At 42.5% G+C, this 20,866-nt stretch overlaps 1 protein-coding gene and 1 long non-coding RNA gene across 5 annotated transcripts in view; both read left to right on the top strand.

Moving 5' to 3' along the window:
* The window catches only part of LOC144690734 (uncharacterized), a 371,804-nt gene that overhangs the window by 178,130 nt on the left and 172,808 nt on the right, over positions 1-20,866 (top strand). The gene's annotated exons all lie outside the window — the stretch shown is intronic.
* LOC144690726 (myosin phosphatase Rho-interacting protein-like) overlaps positions 1-20,866 on the top strand; it is a 228,548-nt gene that overhangs the window by 121,012 nt on the left and 86,670 nt on the right. For all 4 annotated transcript variants that reach the window (XM_078558503.1, XM_078558505.1, XM_078558504.1 and 1 more), the window contains exons 4-5: positions 4,316-4,467; positions 14,304-14,388. In XM_078558503.1, the coding sequence (XP_078414629.1) occupies positions 4,316-4,467; positions 14,304-14,388 (237 nt within the window). The remainder of the gene's footprint in view (positions 1-4,315; positions 4,468-14,303; positions 14,389-20,866) is intronic.

Below are 20,866 nucleotides of genomic sequence, written 5' to 3'. Positions count from 1 at the left end.
CCTGGGGAATTCGTTAAAACAAGGAGTGCAGTTCTAGTATTAGGAATGTGGCAGTTTGGAAAGAGGAAATTGGTCATTAATTAGTGAGAGGTTACAGTGAGGTGACTGAGTGCAGGACAGTATCTTACAGATTTCCTGCAGTATGCAGTGATACCAGCATGTTCCGATTTATTCTAGAAATTAACCAAATGTCAGAGGGGCATTCAGGTGTGCAAGGAAGGAAAGGGCATCTGAAAATATCATTACTGAATGATTAATGGGAGGTCTTACTGATTAGTTTCATAGCTGGAATTGCTCGTTATTTTTCAAAGTTTACCTGCATTGCAACTGGGACTATGCTTTGAACATACTTCAAAGGCTGTGAACAACTGTGTAATGGCCTAACGTGAAAAGCACTATATGATGCAAGATTTTCTTACCTTCCATCCATATAAACTATGTAAGGATGTGATGGGTCTCTGGATAAGAATGTGGGAAAGCCCTAGCTGGGTGTGAGAGTGCTCAGGTGAGGATGAGTGTCATTGTGGGTGTAAACAAGTTCCAGGTGTGAGTGTAAGAGAGTCCTTACGTCAAGTACTCATTCCTGTTTTTATGTGGCCTTGTTTACATAGAAGCTCCAGGAAAATATCTGTTTCCTGGCTCAGCATTGCCCTTTCGTTTTGCTTGTAATGTTGTAATTAGAGTTGTAAAAAATTACATCCTGCCACTTCAGTTAGAAGCTCAAGTTTGACACAAATGAGATGCAAAACAAAATCTTTAACCACAATAAATCAAATACTCTTTGGAATTAGAATAATTCAACGACTACCCCCACTGTGCCAACAGTCCCTCAACTCATTTATTGCCAAACTTTGTCCAGTATTAGCTGACCAATCAAGCAAATTGAATCCATTAAAAAGAAAAATCTAGTCTCAAGTATACCATGTTGAAATGAAAGTTTGGGTGAAACTTGGCCCCAATATTTATGATGAATTGGAGAGGCAGAGTGTCTGCAGCTGGGAAACCTGGAAATACTGAGATGGTGGATGTCCTGACAAATTTAACTGAGGACTTCATTGGAATTTTCTTTACTCTAGTTCTTGCCCAGTAGCTGGCCTGGTTGATAGGCTGGCCTGCTGCCAGATAGGACAACCTATAGTAGAAGGCTGCAGCTGAGAATTGCGGGGTTTGGTCCCTGAAAACTGAAGAGGATGGCAGGGAAGTGGGGCACTTGGAATGCAGCAGCGAGAAAGGTATTGTAGGAGGGGGAGAGATTGCAGAAGGTTTGTTTGAGAGGCGGAAGCACTCCTGCTCTTTCTAGCCTACAAGCAGCACGGAAGAAGCATTTGCGTACTGGTTCTGGTAGCTCCTGCCTCCCTTCAGCCACCAGGTTTGTCAAACGCTGGGGGACCCAATTTGCAACTGTTAAAATCAAATGGATTCCAAAATCTGAGGAATGGAGCTTAGCTTAAATATTATAATCGATGAGTTTAGATATTATAATCAGCGACTCATCTCTCCAGAATGGATTTCTGGACCTCCCCAAACCCATCGTGGTTAAAACGGAAATAGGCACTTTTGCATTATCTTGGGGGTCATGTTTCACATTTTTACCAGTTTAACCTGACCTCCTCCCACCCATTGGGGATGGCATTAAAATTCCCATTTGGTGCTTTGTCAATTCTGTCCCAGTAAGGTAACCCCTCAATGCTGTGCTTTCCCCTTTTGTAACATTTTCATTTGAAGTACTGCTGTCTGTAGTATTGCTGAATTATGCTAGGTAATATGATAGCCTGCTTTTGATTGAGTGCAAATATGGAAATGTTACTTTGGAGAGAGAGTGAATGCAGCCACGGGTGGAACAGTGAGTCCTCCCTTTCACCAGCAGTGCTATAAATACAGATGTATCTAGAAAAATCTGTGATAGCATAGTCATTCAACGCAGAGGGACAGCTCTAGGCATTTTGATGCCTGCACGTAATTTGCTGTGATACAAGGCAACAGCCAGTTCTGTCAGCCAACACTTAGATCAGGTAATGAATCTCAGACTGATGATAGAGGAAGTGAGAGCAGAAGAGAGGTTTTGGATAGACCTCTGTATCTCGAGACATCCCATTGGCTTTCACATTATAAAATTACTGGTGTTATGACACAGCAGTTGGTAAAGCTGAGTTGTTTAAATCCCAGAGGGAAACTTGAACAACTGTCATAACCTATGCTTTTAATTGGTATGTTCGAGATGCAGCTCTGAATTCAGGAATAAAACCACCAAGCCTCAAGAGGCTTTTTACATAAAACTAAATTAAACATTTATTAATTTAACAACTAATTAAACACAGATGTCTACAAATTAATACTGTAATAACTTTTAAACAAATCCCCAAATTAATCACTCCCAGGTAAATCTTCACCAAGGCAACAATAACCCATAGACTTTAAACAGACACCAGGCAAAGCACATTTGACCTTACAAATTCAAAATGAGGTCCCTTGCAATTTGAAACAAAAACAAAAATACCTGGAAAAACTCAGCAGGTTTTTTCCAGGTATTTTTGTTTTTGTTTTGGATTTCCAGCATCTGCAGTTTTTTGCTTTTATCCCTTGCAATTTGGTTCCTTTGTAGACAGTTGTAGGCTTACAGGCTGTTTAAATCTTAAATGCCTTTGACCTATACACACAACCTCTCTGTTTATACCTAGCTTCCCCTTTGAATGTAAATTTTCCATTGTATCCTAGGTTTTTCATTTTACCTCTCCTAACAATAACATCCTTTCATTCCACCAATTTTGTTAGTAAGCTGAGAAAAAAACAAATTGTTTGGCGTCTGTCAGCTAGGTGCAAGATTTTACCCATTCATTTGAATGGTTTATTCAACAAATGCAAATGTACTCTTTCTATTCTTCTATTCTTACTGTTTACCCAACTGACATCTCAAACTCTATATATCAAAGCTTCCAGACTTGCTGGCTTTAATCCAATTAAGGCACACAAACAGACACAGACTGTACTACAATTCCAATTTAACAATTTCCAATAACATTTATAGACAATATCTCTTCATGATACTGGGCCTTCAGTCATCAGGTACTCCTCCAGGTGTAACATATTGTTCTACAGTCTGCACTCACACTTCATTCTTTATTACTTCAGTGTTGTATAGACAGTATAGACTGCACATTAAGAATTTCAGAGATAGTGACCCCAGCTAATTAAATAGTGGATATAACAGCAGGAGTAAATATAGTGTATACACCTTCTCGACAGGATTGTAACTGTATATGAACTAGAGTGGTTAAATACTTCAATTATATAAACAATGACTATACATTAACAGCAGGAATACTAGGGTGTAGAGACAGTGCTGTTGGTTCCAACAGCAACTTGCATTTACATAGAGCCTTTAATGTAGGAAAGTGTTCCAAAGCACAGCAGAGAAAGGTAATCAGACAAAAATTGATACTGAACCAAAGGAGTGAGGATGGGTGCTAAAAGCTTGGTTACAGCGGTAGGTTTTAAGGAGGCTCTTGAAAAGGATGGAAGTGAAAATAGATTTGGGAGAGAATTCCAGATTTTAGGACTAAAGGAAATAGTGGGAAGACAGGAGTGTGGGTGCTCAAGTTTCTAGATACGAGGAATGCGGATTTTAGGGTTGGAGGAGGTTTCGAGAGGGGCTGGGCCATGGAGGGATTTGAGCACATGATTGAGAATTTTAAAATCATTAGTGGACCAGGAACCAATGTAGGTAAGCAAGTACAATGGGCGATGCATGAACAGGACTTGATGTGGGTTAGGTTATGGGCAGCAGAGTTTTTGATGGGTTTTACTGAGAGCTAGGTCATCAAAGCGGAGGCGAGAGTAAAATTGAGCAAATACATGTGAGGATATCACCCTGTGAACAGAAAATGCTAGAAATACACCAGGTCTGGCAGCATCTATGGAGGGAGAAATAGAGTTAATGTATCAAGTCTATGCCCTTTCATCAGCTCTTATGAAACTTCATGTCCAAGTGAAACCTGATTTTAAAGAAGAGGCAATAGTTCCAGATGGAAATTGAATCTCCAACTTTCCATTAATCTGCCTGCCACTTAATTTCTCTGGAATTTCACCCACCAAATAACTCAATTGCCATTTAGCCATTGATGGGTGAATTTCTGGGGAAATCAAAGTATGTGGTTGAGTTGATTTTTTAAAAATTGATAATTATTCATTTCTAATTGCATTTTGATGCATTTGCTTTGTGTGGTTTGTTTTTAAAACAGTACCATATGTGAGATTGTGGAGGACTCAAAAGTTGAAATAAATCCATTCACCGAAATTTCCTCTTTAATTACAACAGCCCAGCACTCTTCCGCAAGGCACCATTAATATGAATCTCTCCACTGATGTCACTGACGGTGAGAGTAAGACAGCTCAGAAGAACTCGCTTTGCATTATAATGCCAGAGAAACAGCATTTCATTCGTGCAGAAAACAAAGAGACCATCAATGGGTGAGTGTTGTTTCTGATATTATCAACCACTTCTTCCCTGGGGTCGTGACTGACCTCTGTATCGTTCTAAGCCAGTTGGTGGGCAACTCTTTGGTTCCATTTCCTTTGTACATCGATGTTTCTTGATGAGTCAGCGCCACATGATTGTCCTCAAATTAAGTAGACCTGTGTTAATTACACCACTCAATAGCCTTACCAATAGCAATCCACGGTCAAACAAAGACACACTTGCATTTATAAAGTGCCTTATCACATCTCTCAGAAACTTATTAAAGCATTTCACATTCTATTAATTACTTTGAAGAACAACAATTGCTATGCTATCTGTTGTTTTATCCTTTAATGTGAGGATTCAAACCCCTACTGCCTCTTATATTTTTAAGTACATACTGTCATACAATTTAATTGCAAGAATAGAGAACAGGAAAATCAATGCCTCAATACACCACTGATATCACATTCTATCCATAGAAACCTAAAGCCACTGATGACCACTGCACCCCACCACCCCTTCAACATCATAGCACCCAACTGTTTTTTCAATGATCCTGTAATTTTTCCTCCACTACCCTACTCAGATCATTCCAGGCAATATTTGTGTGAAAAACCTTTTCATGACCGCCATCTTGGAACTTGCCTTTTAGTGTCAGCTGTGGCTCAGTTGGTAGCACACTTGCCTCTGAATCACAAGGTTCCTGGTTCAAGTCCCACTCCAGGGCTTCAGCACCAAAAAAAAAAATCAAGGCTGACATTCCAGTGCAGTATTGAGGGAATGCTGCATTGTCAAAGGTGCTGTCTTTTGGCTGAGACGTTAAACTGAGACTCTACCTGCCTGCTCGGGTGGATGTAAAAGATCCCATGGTACTATTTCAAAGATTAGGGGAATTATCCCCAATATCCCACAATCAACATCACAACTGGTTGGTTGGCATCCTTTCAGCTGCAAGAGATGCTGGGAACGCAGCCTCAGAACTTTTGTGAGGTCAGATGAGATCATCTGTTGCACTTCTTTTCATGGCTGAACAAGCCGATCCAGATAAGATCACCATAAATGCCACGCATGAAGTTGTTCTTCGCTGGTGGTGCAGGATGATCTCTCCTGACACCTTGTGTGCAGAACTAGCACCTGCTTTGGGGCTTCTAAAACCACAAGTTGTGGTGGTGAATGTCTGACTACCATTGGTGCTGCTATTTGCATCCATGGTCTGCCAGAGTTTCCTATTTGTCGTGGTTGATGTTGAGGGTTTTCATGTCTCGTGATAGCATCCTTGAGTCGGAGCTTTGGGCACCCTGCTGATCGGCAAGCTCCTCGTACTGCATAACCTTGGGGATGCAACCATCTTCCACCCTGTGCAAATGCCAAAGCCAGTGAAGCCTTCTTTGCTTGGCATGTTTGCCCTAGAAAGGACTGCTCATTGGTGGCTTTGTTTTTCCATGCGACGCTGAGGATGCATCATGGACACTGGAATCAACATCACAAAAACAGGTCATCATCACATTGCTGTTTGCGGGAGTTTGATGAGTGCAAATTAGCTGCCGCGTTTCCTGCTTTACAATAGTGATTACACATCATTGGCTGTAAAGCGCTTTGAGACATCCAGTGGTCATGAAAAATGTTATATAAATGCAAGTCTTTCTTTTTTTTTATCAGTTTGTGCCTATGACACCTTGCCCTGCTGTCATGGTTCAACTTGAAATAAGACTTTAAATTAACTTTCTCTTATTCAAAAAAACAGAAAGTGCTGGAAAAACTCAGGTCTGGCAGCATCTGTGGAGAGAGAAACCCCAGTTCTGAAGAAGAGTCATATTGGACTCAGGATGTAACAGATAATTTTCTCGCTGGATAGCTCACAAACTCATGAAGGGGCCTAAGGTCGTCACTTTGGGCCCGGAAAAGTGCCCAGTCTACCTCAGGTTACCCTGGAAGGGCAAGGCAGCTCAAAAAATTTGAGCAACAGGTGAAGCTAGCTGTTTCACGTTGCTACTATGCAGTAGCAACATGAGTGGTATTCGCCGCTAACAGGATGCTGCTATCAAGCCAAAAAGATGTTCTGCCTATCTCATAAATGAGGAATGTGGTATATAAATTTCAGTGCCAGTGTGATGCTAGATATGTATCATCTGGCAGATGTGATATGTAGCATCCAAAGACTGGCGGATCATATCAAACAGCATGTCCCTTCCGCTGCTCGCAACGGGCAAGGTACAGATCATACTCACCCAGCCCGTGCTTGCAAAACTCAAAACATAGTGTCCAACATTAGATGTGATTCTGCGATTGGACAACATTTGCTAAATAATTCTCAAGTGTGCTGTTGTGGAGTATTTTAAACTAACACTCAACGCAGAGCCTTTCATTCAAACGTCAAGCAGCCTTAATTTTTTTACACCGGTGGGGAGACAAATCTCTACTGGTAAACCAGGAGACTTCTCCAACAATACAAAGTTTCAAGTAGTTTATATACTATTCTAATTGCGTTACAATCACAGTGCTGCTCACAACAGAACTGATACCATTAAGGAGGACTGGAATTTAGGACATCACAACAATGACACAGGATAACCACCATCATGTAATCTAATTAAGAAACGGAGAAGGAAATTGGCACAACCAAATGGCCCCAGACAACATCCATTCATATTATATTTCATCTCATTTCTATATGCCTTAGTTCTGATGAAGGGTCATACGGACTCAAAACGTCAATTGTATCCCTCTCCGCAGATGCTGTCAGACCTGCTGAATTTTTCCAGGAATTTTTGTTTTTGTTCCATTCATCCCTGTCGTGGAAGGCGAGAAATCTTCCACACAAGGAACAGCCTTGGAGCCAGGGACAGCTTACCTTGGTAGGCTCCATTGTTTTCAGTTGTGGAAATAACATCAGCACTAGTGTCTGTCCAGAACAGACTTGTAGGGTCAAAGTGGGTGCTAAGCACCAATCATCCAGCAGGATGTCCTCAGAGGATGTGTTTGTGATATGTTTACTGAAACAAACCATGTGACTCACACATCTGCAGTAAAGTTGCTTTGTTGCTTTTGCACTTAATAAGCTTAATGTTAGAAAATCATTTTAACCCCATAATTGCAGTACAGCTCGAAAGCCCCACTTCAGTGCTAAAAATTATGCAGACAACCAATTTAAGATTGCCAGTCAGGCTTGCAGTGTGGCTCATTTGCATGTACTGGAAGTTAAATATATTAATACACAGGATCCTGTCCTTTGCAGACAGAAAGAACATGTACACACATTGTGTCTGTTTCAGCTGAACAAATAAGCGCTAGCCATTCGCTGGTTCATTTCTCAGGGCAATGCCTTGACCAATCAGAGTCAAGCTGCCTGGTTTAAAATTCAAACAATGCTTGGTAGTTAACTGTCAGTCACTATTAACTGGTGCATTCTCCATGGCAACGCCTCTACCAATCAGAGTCCACTCGCTAGCCAATCAGCACTCTCTTCTCATGAAGTATAAAGTTGTTGCTTCCCCTGACATTGGTATTCTTGTGATTGTCCTGATGAGTGCAAGATGAAAAGCTTTGAGAAAATGTCATTTTTCAGTAAAATCTATTTGACTTGAAGGGTATCTGATACATGGTTGGGAATTTTTTATCGGGTGCCAAACTGTGAGACGAGATAGATGAGCAAATCTGGCACCAAATTTCAAATGCGTGTATCAAAAATAGGGTAGTAATATTAGATTTAATTATCCTGATATAGAATGGGAAAAACGTGCAGCTAAAGGTAGGGAAGGAGAAGAATTTCTGCTATACGTATAGAAAACTTTCTTGATCGATACGTCTCCATTCCAATAATGTAGGAAGTCGTATTGAACCTAGTTCTGAGTAATGAAGTAGGGCAAGTGGAGTGTGTTACAGTAGAAGATCATCTAGCTAACAGTAACCACAACATGATTCGATTTAAAATAATTAGGAAAAAGACCAGGGAGTATCAAAGGTAAAATTGCTCAATTTGGAAAAGTTAATATCAGTGATTTAAGAAGGGGCCTAGAACAAGTGGACTGAAAAAAAACATTTAGGGTAAAGCAGGCACAGAGGAATAGAGAACATTCAGAGAAGACATAGTTCAGGTGTAAACTAGGCATTTTCCTTTGAAGGGAAAAGATAGAGAATCCAAAGTTAATGTCTCCTGGATGACAAAGGAAATAAAAGTTAAAATAAAACAGAAAAAGATTTATGACAAATGTCAGAAGCATGATTCAGCCAGGAACATTATGGAAAGTACAATAACTAATTGAAGAACTTAATACTCGAGACAGAGAGGTTATGAGAAAAGATTAGCAGATACTGTTAAATTGAACCTTAAAACATTTCATAAACATATAGAGGGAATCTTAAACAAAAACAGAATTACCTGGAAAAACTCAGCAGGTCTGGCAGCATCGGTGGAGAAGAAATCAGTTAACGTTTCGAGTCTTCATGACCCTTCGGCAGAATTGAGTATAGTTAGGAGAAAAGTGAAATATAAGCTGGTCTAAGGTGGGGGGGCGGGGGGAGAGAGAAGTTGAGGGTGTGGTGATTGTGGAGATAAGCAAGCAGTGATAGGAGCAGATAATCAAAAGATGTCACAGACAAAAGGATCAAAGAGGTGTTGAAGGTGATGATATTGTCTAGGAAAAGTGCTAATTAAGAATGGAAGACAGGATACTCAAGGTACAGCTCTAGTGGGGGTGGGGTGGAAAGACTAACAAAGTTTTAGTTTTAGATTTAAAAATAATGGAAATAGGTGGGAAAAGAAGAATCTATATAAATTATTGAAAAAAAAGGGAGGGGGGAGAAACGGGGTGGGGATGGGGAGAGGGGGAGTTTAAGATCTAAAGTTGTTGAATTCAATATTCAGCCTGGAAGGCTGTAAAGTGCCTAGTCGGAAGATGAGGTGCTGTTCCTCCAGTTTGCGTTGGGCTTCACTGGAACAATGCAACAAACCAAGGACAGACATGTGGGCAAGAGAACAGGGTGGAGTGTTAAAATGGCAAGCGACAAGGAGGTTTGGGTCTTTCTTGCGGACAGACCGCAGGTGTTCTGCAAAGCGGTCGCCCAGTTTGCGTTTGGTCTCTCCAATGTAGAGGAGACCGCATTGGGAGCAACGAATGCAGTAGACTAAGTTAGGGGAAATGCAAGTGAAATGCTGCTTCACTTGAAAGGAGTGTTTGGGCCCTTGGACGGTGAGGAGAGAGGAAGTGAAGGGGCAGGTGTTGCATCTTCTACGTGGGCATGGGGAGGTGCCATAGGTAGGGGTTGAGGAGTAGGGGGTGATGGAGGAGTGGACCAGGGTGTCCCGGAGGGAACAATTCCTACGGAATGCCGTCAGGGGGGGTGAAGGGAAGATGTGTTTGGTGGTGGCATCATGCTGGAGTTGGCGGAAATGGCGGAGGATGATCCTTTGAATGTGGAGGCTGGTGGGGTGATAAGTGAGGACAAGGGGGACCCTATCATGTTTCTGGGAAGGAGGAGAAGGCGTGAGGGAGGATGCGCGGGGAGGAATCTTAGCCCTTTCATGTGGGCAGTTTTCCGTGCAGGTAGCAGGCTAAAAGACCAGAAACTGCTGGTGTGGCAGGAATCTAACAAGAATGCACCAGCTTGCACATTTAACACAAGCAAGTTTGTTAGAATGTAGGAAACCCCGCTGGTGGGTCTGAGGTTTAAATGTTAAATGGCAATTAAGTACAGTTTTAACCTAGGATTCTGCCAACTCTGAGTGCGGGGGTTTCCCGGGCTTCCTGGAACTTCAAGGTAAATCAAATTGAGAGGACAGTGGGGATTCATGAGGCTAAATAGCTAACAGGCAAGAAAAGGTTTAAAATTTTGAGATATGACGCCTGCTTCCTTGCCTAAGTAAAAGGCTTTTGCTTCCAGGATTTGTTCTGAAAATGTACTTTTATTACTTTGGAGACAATTTTCAATGCTTTGGAGATGATTTTTGGTACCTTGGGGTTTATTGGCTTTGATCTGCACTTGCCAGCTGTCAGCCTTTTTCTCAGCAGCATGGGAACCACTTAGCAATTTTATTGTAGACCTCTGAGTTTTGAAGCTATGGGAGCCTGCCAAAGACTGCCCACCTATACCTTTGCAGGGACAATCTCAGCCAATGGGACAAGAGTCAACACATGGGCTTTGACTTGTGGAGGGGGGTGGTGGTGGTCAAGGGGTCAGGATTGGATGCACATTGAGAAGAGTCCCCACTTCCATGGCCCTTTCTTCATCTTCCCTCTCAAGGTCTCATGCTTTTACCTGACATCCTTACTCATACAATTTGCAATGGGAATCGCTGATAGCAATCAAATTGGGTTTTTCTTTTCTCCACGGTCAGTACATATTTATTTTACACTATATTAAAAGAAAACCTGCGATGATATTTTGAGAATTCAGAAATACCTTGATGTTATGTAAAATATTCCTCTTTCTATTAATACCTTTAAGCTAATTAAATTTATGGCACGTGAATAGTACTGACCCATGGTTCTCCCTCAATCACTACATCTAATGCCTCATCTCTCACATTATACCTACCATGGCCAGGATTTTCTGGTCATGTCATAGCGGGACCCGCTGCGGGAGATTTGACAATCCATTGACTTTTGGCGGGACCGGATGATCCTGTGACAGGCTGGGGCGGAAAATCCCGCCCCATGTCTGTATTGTGAAGATGTTGCAACTTATTGTTTAACTCAATTTTAATAGAAGAAAATCCAAAGTAAAAGTGGGGCAATTCAGTTTAAAATTCCACCCCATTCAGTGTCTGTATATGGTTATCTCTGCACCACCTGTTCATTCTAACTTCAGAAACGCTATGATTCTTCCTCTACTTCCCTGAATAAATAATCAAGCTATTAATATATCTATAATCCTTAACAATCCCACTGCTCAGATGTCAAGCCAGGACCTTTTTAAAGGTTGATCCTGAATCACTTTCCTTCTCTGACTCTTTTCACATATTCACTATTTTCTATTTCTAAACTCTAACCTTGCTCGAGGCTAGTAAGTTCTCTGCTCTTATTATTACTTTCTGAATAACTTACTGAGACTCCTGCTTATCGAGGATCTCTGTACTTTGACACATTATTTGCTCTGTTGAACATGAAGGCATTTTGCAAGGTTCAGTGCCATTGCTGACTTTGTTTGTTAATAATATTTGAATCTTGTAGATCACTGTGCTTTGTGTGTATCTTCACCAGCCCTGCAAAGATTAAAGGGCGCTCTCTGTACAAGTGTAAATTGTTGGTTCATATTCACGTGAAGTATGATTGTGATCTGTGCAGTGTTATTTAATTGGTAATACCTTAGAGTGAAACTCTCATTTGCAGAAATTGAAATCATGCTGTGGGAATAATAGGGTAAACGGGGTTAAGGTTTTAACAAAGTAAATTAAGCTCATTCTGATTTGACTTGAAGTCCAGAAGTACCTTTGGTGTAACCATATAGTTAGTTTATAGCGTTTTTGTGTCTGAGCTAGAAAGTTGAGTTTGAAGTCCCAAATCAAAATTTAAACATGTAATTTAGGACTTTGAACGTAACTTGATATCTATCCATAGTGTGTACTTTGTGCTCTCTATATCAAACAGAAACTTGAAAAAGTTCAACCATTTCAGATCATAACCTCTGCTCCCATTTTTTTCCTCTTCTGTGTTATTTTGTTTTTGCATATTGGCGATGGTTTTGAAGTTTTCATTTACACCTCCTCTGGATACATATTTTGTTTCTTTGCTTGTGCCATTACCATCCCTTTTTGTCTTGCACCATCATCCCTTTTGCCATTTGATCTCTCCTGCCTTCCACCCTTATCACAGACCTTCCCTTTTATTCTTTCCCTGCCTTGCTTAAAAACTATCACATCTATCAGTACTCCCAATTGTGACAGTGTTTTTAAAAAAATTTGTTCATGAGATGTGGATGTCGCTGGCTAGGCCAGCATTTATTGCCCATCCCTATTTGCCTTGGCGAATGTGGCGTGAGCTGCCTTCTTGAACCAGGGCAATCCATGTGTTGCAGGAACACCCACAGTGCAATTAGGAACGGAGTTCCAGGATTTTGCCCCAGCGGCAGTGAAGGAACAGCGATATGGTTCTAAGTCAGGATGCTGTTTGACTGCGAGGTAGTGTTCCCATGCATCTGTTGCCCTTGTCCTTCTAGGTAGTAAAGTTCATGGGTTTGGAAGGTGCTGTCAAAGAAGCCTTGGTGAGTTGCTGTAATGCACCTTGTAGATGGTACACACTATTGCCATTGTGCGTTGGTGGCGGAGGAACTAAATGTTTATGGTGGTGGATGGGGTGCCAACCAAGCAGGCTGCTTTGTCCGGGATGGTGTCAAGCTTCCTGAGTGTTGTTGGAACTGCATTCATCCAGGCAAGTGGGAAGTATTCCATTGCACTTCTGACTTGTGCCTTGTAGATGGTGGATAGGCTTTGGGGAGTCAGGAGGTGAATTACTCTCAGCAGAATTCCCACCCTCTGACCTGCTCTTGTAGCCACAATATTTATAAGCAGGTCCTTTTCAGTTTCTGGTCAATGGTAACCCCGAGGATGTTGATAGTGGGGGATTCAGCGAAGGTAACGCCATTGAATGTCAAGGGGAGATGGTTAGATTCTCTCTTGTTGGACATGGTCATTGCCTGGCACTTGCGTGGCGTGAGTGTTACTTGCCGCCTATCAGACCAAGCCTGTATATTGTCTTGGTCTTGCTGCATATGGGTACAGACTTCTTCAGTATCTGAGGAGTCATGAATGGTGCTGAACATCGTGCAATCATCAGCGAACATTCCCACTTCTGACCTTATGATGGAAGGAAGGTCATTGATGAAGCAGCTGAAGCTGGTTGGCCATAGGACACTACCCTGAGGAACTCCTGCAGTGATGTCTCGGGACTGAGATTATTGACCTTCAATAACCACAACCGTCTTCCTTTGTACTAAGTATGACTCCATGCCAAACTCGGTCAAATGCTGTTTTGATGTCGAGGGCAGTCACTCTCAACTTTTGAGTTCAGTTCTTTTGTCCATGTTTAGACCAAGGCATAATGAGGCCCATAGCTGAGTGGCCCTGACGGAACCCAAACTGAGTGTCAGTGAGCAGGTTAATGCTGAGTGAGTGCCACTTGGTAGCACTGTCGCCGACACATCCCATGACTTTGTTGATGATGGAGAGTAGGCTGGTGGGGTGGTAATTGGCTGGATTGGATTTGTCCTGCCTTTTGTGAACAGAACATACCTGGGCAATTTTACATATTGCCAGGTCAATGCCAGTATTGTAGCTGTACTAGAACAGCACTGCTAGGGAATGCGGCTAGTTCTGGAGCACAAGTCTTCAGTATTATTGCTGGAATGTTGTCAGGGCCCATTGTCTTTGCAGTATCCAATGCCTTCAGCCGTTTCTTGATATCACATGGAGTGAATCGAATTGGCTGAAGACTGGAATCTGTGATGCTGGGGACCTCTGGAGGAGGCCAAGATGGATCATCCACCCGGCACCTTTGGCTGATAATTGTTGCAAATGCTCCAGTCTTGTCTTTTGCACTGGTGTGCTGGGCTCCCCTATCACTGAGGGTGGGGATATTTGTTGAACCTCCTCCTCCTCCGGTTAGTTGTTTAATGGTCCACCAGCATTCAATTGTGACAGTGTCATTGATCTGAAATGTTAACTGCGCTTCTCTGTCCACGGACGCTGACGGAATGTTTTAAGCATTTTCTGTTTTTATTTCAGATTTCTGACATCATCTGTATTTTTCTCTTGTAAAAGCTGCTGTCTGTTATGAATAAAACTCCCAGAATTGGTGAACAGTGTTATTGTCACTTGGAGTTCTGATGTCTTTGTATCTCTCCTTTTCAGCTGGTTTGAAATGCTGGTCGTGTATCCTCGCACCAACAAACAGAATCAAAAAAAGAAACGGAAAGTGGAACCTCCCACACCACAGGTAATGTCTAAATTAAAAAGATAAAATTAATTTGATATATACATTGCATTGTGTTGAATTTAACCCTATTGCCTGCGGTGCCTATCACCAGGTAATTAAGTTTTAAAGTGTTCTCCAATTACACAAAAGATTCACTTTCAATAAAAATGAAGTTTGTGTGGCTGAATTGCTGCAAGAGAGAAAGAACATTTATTTATATAGAACATAACCTCAGAACATTCCAGAGAGCTTCACAGCCAACTCTTTATGCTGAAATGTGGCCACTGCATTGTGGGGAAATGTGGCAAACCAATTTGCGCTTAGCAAAGTCCCACAAACAGCCACAAGATAAATGACCAATTGAGCTGTTTGACTGGTGTTGGTTGAGGGATAAATGTTGGCAAAGATACTGGAAAAATTTCCCATCAGGGATAAGAGCACCGTGATCTGCAGGCCACATGGAGAAAGCATGTCAGCAGGAAATCATGATTTTCATATTTCCATTTCCCATTTTCTCCCCATATCTTTTGAGGGCACTGGCTCTTTTCTGTGGTGCGATCCTGACACAAACAGCCTTCATTCAAGTTACTATTCTTTAACACGTGAGATGAGACACTGAGTGGCAAAGTGCTATTTAACATGCACTTTCCAACAGTAGTTACCAGGTAGCAACCAGGAGTTTGAGCTATAGCTAATTTTTATCCTCCCTAATCCAGGGGCACTGAAGTCAATTTATGGCATTCCTACCACAATCCATGCTGAGATCATTTAACGGATTGCAGGCCAGTAATCCAACCTAGGACCGTTTGAACACGTGCTTAAATACCTCACTGAGCGATGCACTCATTTTCTAGGCTATCGGGAGAGCTTCGCATCTAATTTTCAGTGGGAACTTTTGGATGCTATTTGTTTACTCCTTCTGCACTTCTTTCTGTTGTTAGTGATACTATTAATGTTCAGCTCTCTTTTATGCAAATGGCATTTGTTTCCTGTTAAGTAGCTCATGTATCCTGTTCTCCAGTACAGTTTCTGGGGAGTAGGTGAGTACCTTGAATGAGGCAGACCAGGCTTAGTGGTGCATTTCACTGCTATTATTTCTATCAACAAACACTTTTTAAAAAAAATAAATGAACATCAAGTTCCTGAAGATAATTTCAACCTGCTTGACCCTTATTGAGAAAGCTGCCACCTGAGAGGCTGAACAGATTGAATTTCCTTGAGGCAAAGACTCCTTGGAGACCCATGCACTGGATTTGGCTCTGACACTTGCAGTTAACATTGCTGCACTGGGCCACTCAATACAAGAGAAAGGAAAATACTGGGGGATGTGGGATGGTGGGGGGGACTATTTTTGTATCACTTTTGCCATGGGGTTGTGGATTCAAGTCTCACTTCAGAGATTTGAGCACAAAAATCTAAGCTGAACTCCAATACTGAGGGAGTGCTGCACGATTGGAGGTACCATCTTTCAGATGAGATGTTAAACCATCCTGTCTGCCCTCTTGGGTGGATATAAAAGACCCCAAGGCACTATGGAGTTCTCTCTGGTGCCTTGGCCAATCTGTATTGTTGTTTGTGAAGCCTGCCTGTCTGTAAATTGGCTGCTGTATTTCCTGCATTACAAAAGTGACTACACTTCAAAAGTACTTGATTGGCTGTAAAACTCTTTAGGCAAGATGCTATGTAACTGCAAGTTCTTTCTTTTAAAACAGATGACCTAGCCTATCCACTTTCTCCCAGTAACAGCTTATGTTTCTCTTTGGCTTGATATCTCTAATTTGTATTTATATCAGATGCATCTCTTGATCAACTGCTGTGCATCTCAAAGGCCACTCAGAAAAAAATTTGACTTGAGAGATTCAATTGCATAAATTGAATATCTCTTCTCTGACAGTGCTAGTTGTGCCTATGTGAGTTGTTGTTGTAGATATTGCCAATGCTAGTCTTTGTTCCCTGTACTGGTTAGTGTCGACGTGTCAGTGTTGTGAGTGTCAATAATTTTTAAAAATTTATTCATTGGATGTGGGCATCTTTGGCTAGGCCAGCATTTATTGCCCATCCCTACTCAGAAGGCATTTAAGAGTCAACCACATTGCTGTGGGTCTGGAGTCATATGTAGGCCAGACCAGGTAAGGACAGCAGATTTCCCTCCCTAAAGAACATTAGTGAACCAGATGGGTTTTTACAACAATCGACCATGGTTTTATGGTCATCATTAGGCTTTTAATTCCAGATTTTTATTGAATTCAAATTCCATCATCTGCTATGGTAGGATTCGAACACAAGTCCCCAGAGCATTACCCTGGGTCTCTGGATTACTAGTCCAGCGACAATACCACTATGCCATCGCCTCCCCATTATCGCCATTTCTCTGCTTTGTTGGTTCACATTAATGCTCATGTGTCATGTGTCTCGTGTTGGTCTTTCTGTTGCCAGGGTTGATAATATGAATCCCTTTGTGTTGCCAGGGCTGAATATTGCAGATCTGCTTTGCCAGTGATGCTGAGGACTGTAGATCAAATGCAGTTCATACAGTCCAGAAATAATAATCTGATCTGGCACATTGTGGCTTGTTACATTTTCAAACAGGAAGGAAATTAAGAATAATGATGGGACAAACGGTGCTCCAAAGTACGATATCCTGCCAAAGATTGTCATCTAGGCTCATACATGAAGAATTGTCACTTGAGTGAAGTACCAGAGGGCAGGGGTGGGGGGGTAGCCATCACATCTGGAAAAGTGCCCTAGCAAGAGTCAGCGCCTGGGGGGGAGGGGGGGGGACGGGACATTAAAAGGGGGTGGACTGGGAAGAGGAGGAGTTCAGAACATTTTAGGCATAATAACAGTCATTCTGTTGTAAATAGTGTTGAATGGCACAGCTGAAATTGTATAAAGGAATTGGGAAAAGGGAAAAAATAGAAGCACACAATAGCTATCGTTAAAAAGCTGATATTCATTATTTTACATTGGGAAGCCAGGCAAAATCCTGTATAACCAACCCCAGTTATATCTTTATCCAGGAACTACTGGACAGTGATCCAGAGCAGAAAACTCATGTTCCTGTCCCTCGCACAAGCACATCTTCCCCAGCTATGATCAGCTAACTCAGCTCAGATGAAGGGTGGTTATGACTTTCTCGTCTGCTTGGCACAGTACCATATTTGGTAGTGCATTGCAGCAACAAGTCACAGGATGAAAAAGCCTTTCCAATTTAAAATGGGCTCCAGGATTTTAAGCTTGAAAGACTATGCCTCATGTGAGCTATGGACACCTGTGGGAATCCCAGACAGCTTGCCAGCAGAGGTAGCGAATGGTACCACTATGACAATGTTACTGGACTAGTAATCCAGAAACCCTGACTAATGATCCAGAGGCATGGCATCAAATCCCACTATGGCAGCTGGGAGGATTTAATTTCAAAAATGAATAAGTCTTGAATAAAATTCTAGTCTAATTATTAATAATAATGATGAAACTACTGATTGTTATAAGAACCCATCTGATTCACTAATGTTCTGCAGGGGGGCAAATATGCTGCCCTTACCTGGTCTGGCTACATTTAACTCCAGACCCACATCAATGTGGTTGACTCTTAGTCGCCTTCTGAATGGCCGAGCAGGCCACTCAGTTGTATCAAATCACTACAGAAAAGTTGAATAAGGATAAAAATAAATGGACCACTCGGCATCAACCTAGGCATCAGAAATGACAAAGACATGTCCTGCCTCATTGATCCTGAGAAGTCCTCCTCGTTAACTTCTGGGCACTGACTTATGCTAAAATTGGGAAAGATTAGTTAAGCAACAGCCTGACAATTGTCATATTCACCAAATCATACCTTGCAGTCAATGTCACAGACTCCTCCATCACCATCCCTGGGTATGTCCTATCTTACTGGCAGAACATACTCACCAGAGGTGGCAGCACAATGGTGTACGGTCAGTAGGGAGTAGCCTAGGAGTCCTCAACATTGACTCCAAAACCCCATGAAGTTTCATGGCATCAGGCCGGACATGGGCAAGGAAACCTCCTGCTGATTACCACCTACCGCCCTCCTTGAGCTGATGAATCGGCGCTCCTCCATGTTGAACACCAGTTGGAAGAATTATTGAGGTTAACAAGAGCATGGAATGTAATGTGGGTGGGGGATTTCAATCCATCACCAAGTGTGTCTCTGAGGCACCACTACCTACTGAGCTGGCTGAATCCTGAAGAGCATGTCTGCCAGACTGGACCTGCAGCAGGTAGTGAGAGAACCAACACAAGGGAAAAATCTACTTGACCTCTCCATGCCACTCTACCTGTTGCTGTTGCATCTGTCCATGATGGCATTGGTGGGAGTGACCAGTGCAAAGCCCTTGTGGAGACCAAGTAACATCTTCACATTGAAGATACCCTCCATCATGTTGTGTGGCCCTACCACTGTGCTAAATGGGATTGATTCAGAATAGGCATGTAGCTGTTAGCAGGAGCAGAATTATATTTAACCACAATCTGTAAACTGATGGCTCAGCATGTCCCACACTCTACCATTGTTATCAAGCTCGGGGACAAATCCTGTTTCAATGAATGTAGGAAAGCATGCCAGAGGCAACACTAGGCGTACTTAAAAATGAGGTGTCAACCTGGTGAAGCTACAACAAAGGACTATATGTATGCTAAACAGCAGATAGACAGAGCTAAGCGATCCCAGAATCAACGGATCAGATCTAACCTGTGCAGTCCTGCCACATCTAGTCGTAAATGATGGTGGAAGAGGAAGATCCACAAACATTCCCACCCTAAATGAAGGGGGAGCCAGCACATCAGTGCAAAAGATAAAGATGAAGAATTTGCAACCATCTTCAGCCAGAAATGCTGAGTGGATGACCCATTTTGGCCTCTTCCTGAGGTTCCCACTGTCATAGATGCCAGACAATTCAATACATTCCACATGGCACCAGATATAACCATGGCTATGGATGCTGACAACATCCTGGCTGTAGTACTGAAGACTTGTGCTCTAGAACTAATCCTGCCCCCAGCCAAGCTGTTCCAATACAGCAACAACACTGGCACCTACATGACATGTGGAAAATTGCCCAGGTATGTCCTGTCCACAAAAAGTAGGACAAATCCAACCTGGCCAATTACCATCCTATCATCTACTCTCAATCATTAGCAATGATAGAAGATGTTTGCTATCATACTTAACAACAACCTGCTCACTGATGCTCAGTTTGAGTTCCATCCGGTCCACTCGTCTGCAGACCTCATTACAGCTTTCGTCCAAGCAAGGATAAAAAAGCTGAATTCAAGAGGTGAGGCTAGAGTGACAGCCCTTAACCATGAAGGAAGCATTTGACCGAGTGTAGCACGAAGGAGCTCTAGCAATGTCAGTTTCTGGGGGACGCTCTCCAGTGATTGGAATCATACCTAGCAAAAAAAAAATAGGTTGTTGTAGTTCTTGGAGGCCCCTTAGCCCCAGAGCATCACTGCACACAGGGTAGTGTCCTAGGCTGAACAATCTTCCCTCCAACATAAGGTCCGAAGTGGAAATGTTTGCTGATGACTGCACAGTGCTCAGTACCATCCGCAACTCCTCAAATACTGAAGCAGTCCATACTTGAATGCAGTAAGACCTGGACAACATTCCTTGGACTGATAAGTGGCAAAGAACATTTGAGTCACACAACTGCCAAACATTGACCATCTCCGCGTGAGAGAATCTAACTATCTCCCCTTGACAGGTCCTGGCTCAGGACACCTTAGCTGCAATTTTTGATTCCATAGCTGCAGACGCTTTGGTGCTGTGGCTACTGGTTTCATCATAAAATGATATAGTCACTAAGACCTGTGCGCATTTGGAGCCAGACTCCTCCATGACAGGGATAGCAGGCTTTCTGGAAGGCTGTCAATGCATCAAGCATTACTGTGTACATTCCTGTCAGTCTTTTTCCGTATGTCATGCGTCAAAGTCCTCATCAGAATCCTCTGCAGCAGAACTCGTGCATGACATCACCCTTTGGAATGCTGACACCTGTGCTACCTTGGTGCCCCACCCCCAACCTGGCTGCAGCCCATTTGTGCCTGGTGACTCACTATATGTGCAAATCTCACCTCTCTGCTACTCTTTAAAGTTTATGCAGTGCCAGTATCTGAACTGGTGATTGTGAGTGTCACATTAAGTTGAGGGTGTTTCTTCCTCTTGATTCTTCATCTGGGCATTCAGCCTCCTGCACCACTGCTTGGTCAGGCAGCAGTTCTTGAGTATTTGAAAACGTAAAGGTACAAGGGCAAGATTGGGGTGAGGAAAGGGGAAGAAAACAGGAGGTGCATCATTACACCGTCTACAGATTATAAATCATAACATGTTGCAGCATAAGGGTGCAATGGGATTTGACAAGTCATGGATTCATTAGGGCGCAGGTCCATGCTGTTCCCCCGCTCTTTCTTTTTTGTTCCCTGCTGCTTCCTCCGATCATGTATCTGACTTATTCCCCTGCTCTTTTTTATTCTC

Source organism: Cetorhinus maximus, chromosome 15, assembly GCF_964194155.1.
Source record: "Cetorhinus maximus chromosome 15, sCetMax3.hap1.1, whole genome shotgun sequence".
Classification (NCBI taxonomy): Eukaryota; Metazoa; Chordata; class Chondrichthyes; order Lamniformes; family Cetorhinidae; genus Cetorhinus; species Cetorhinus maximus.
The sequence above is the reverse complement of the archived record's forward strand: the minus strand, read 5'-3'. Positions and strand labels throughout refer to the sequence as shown.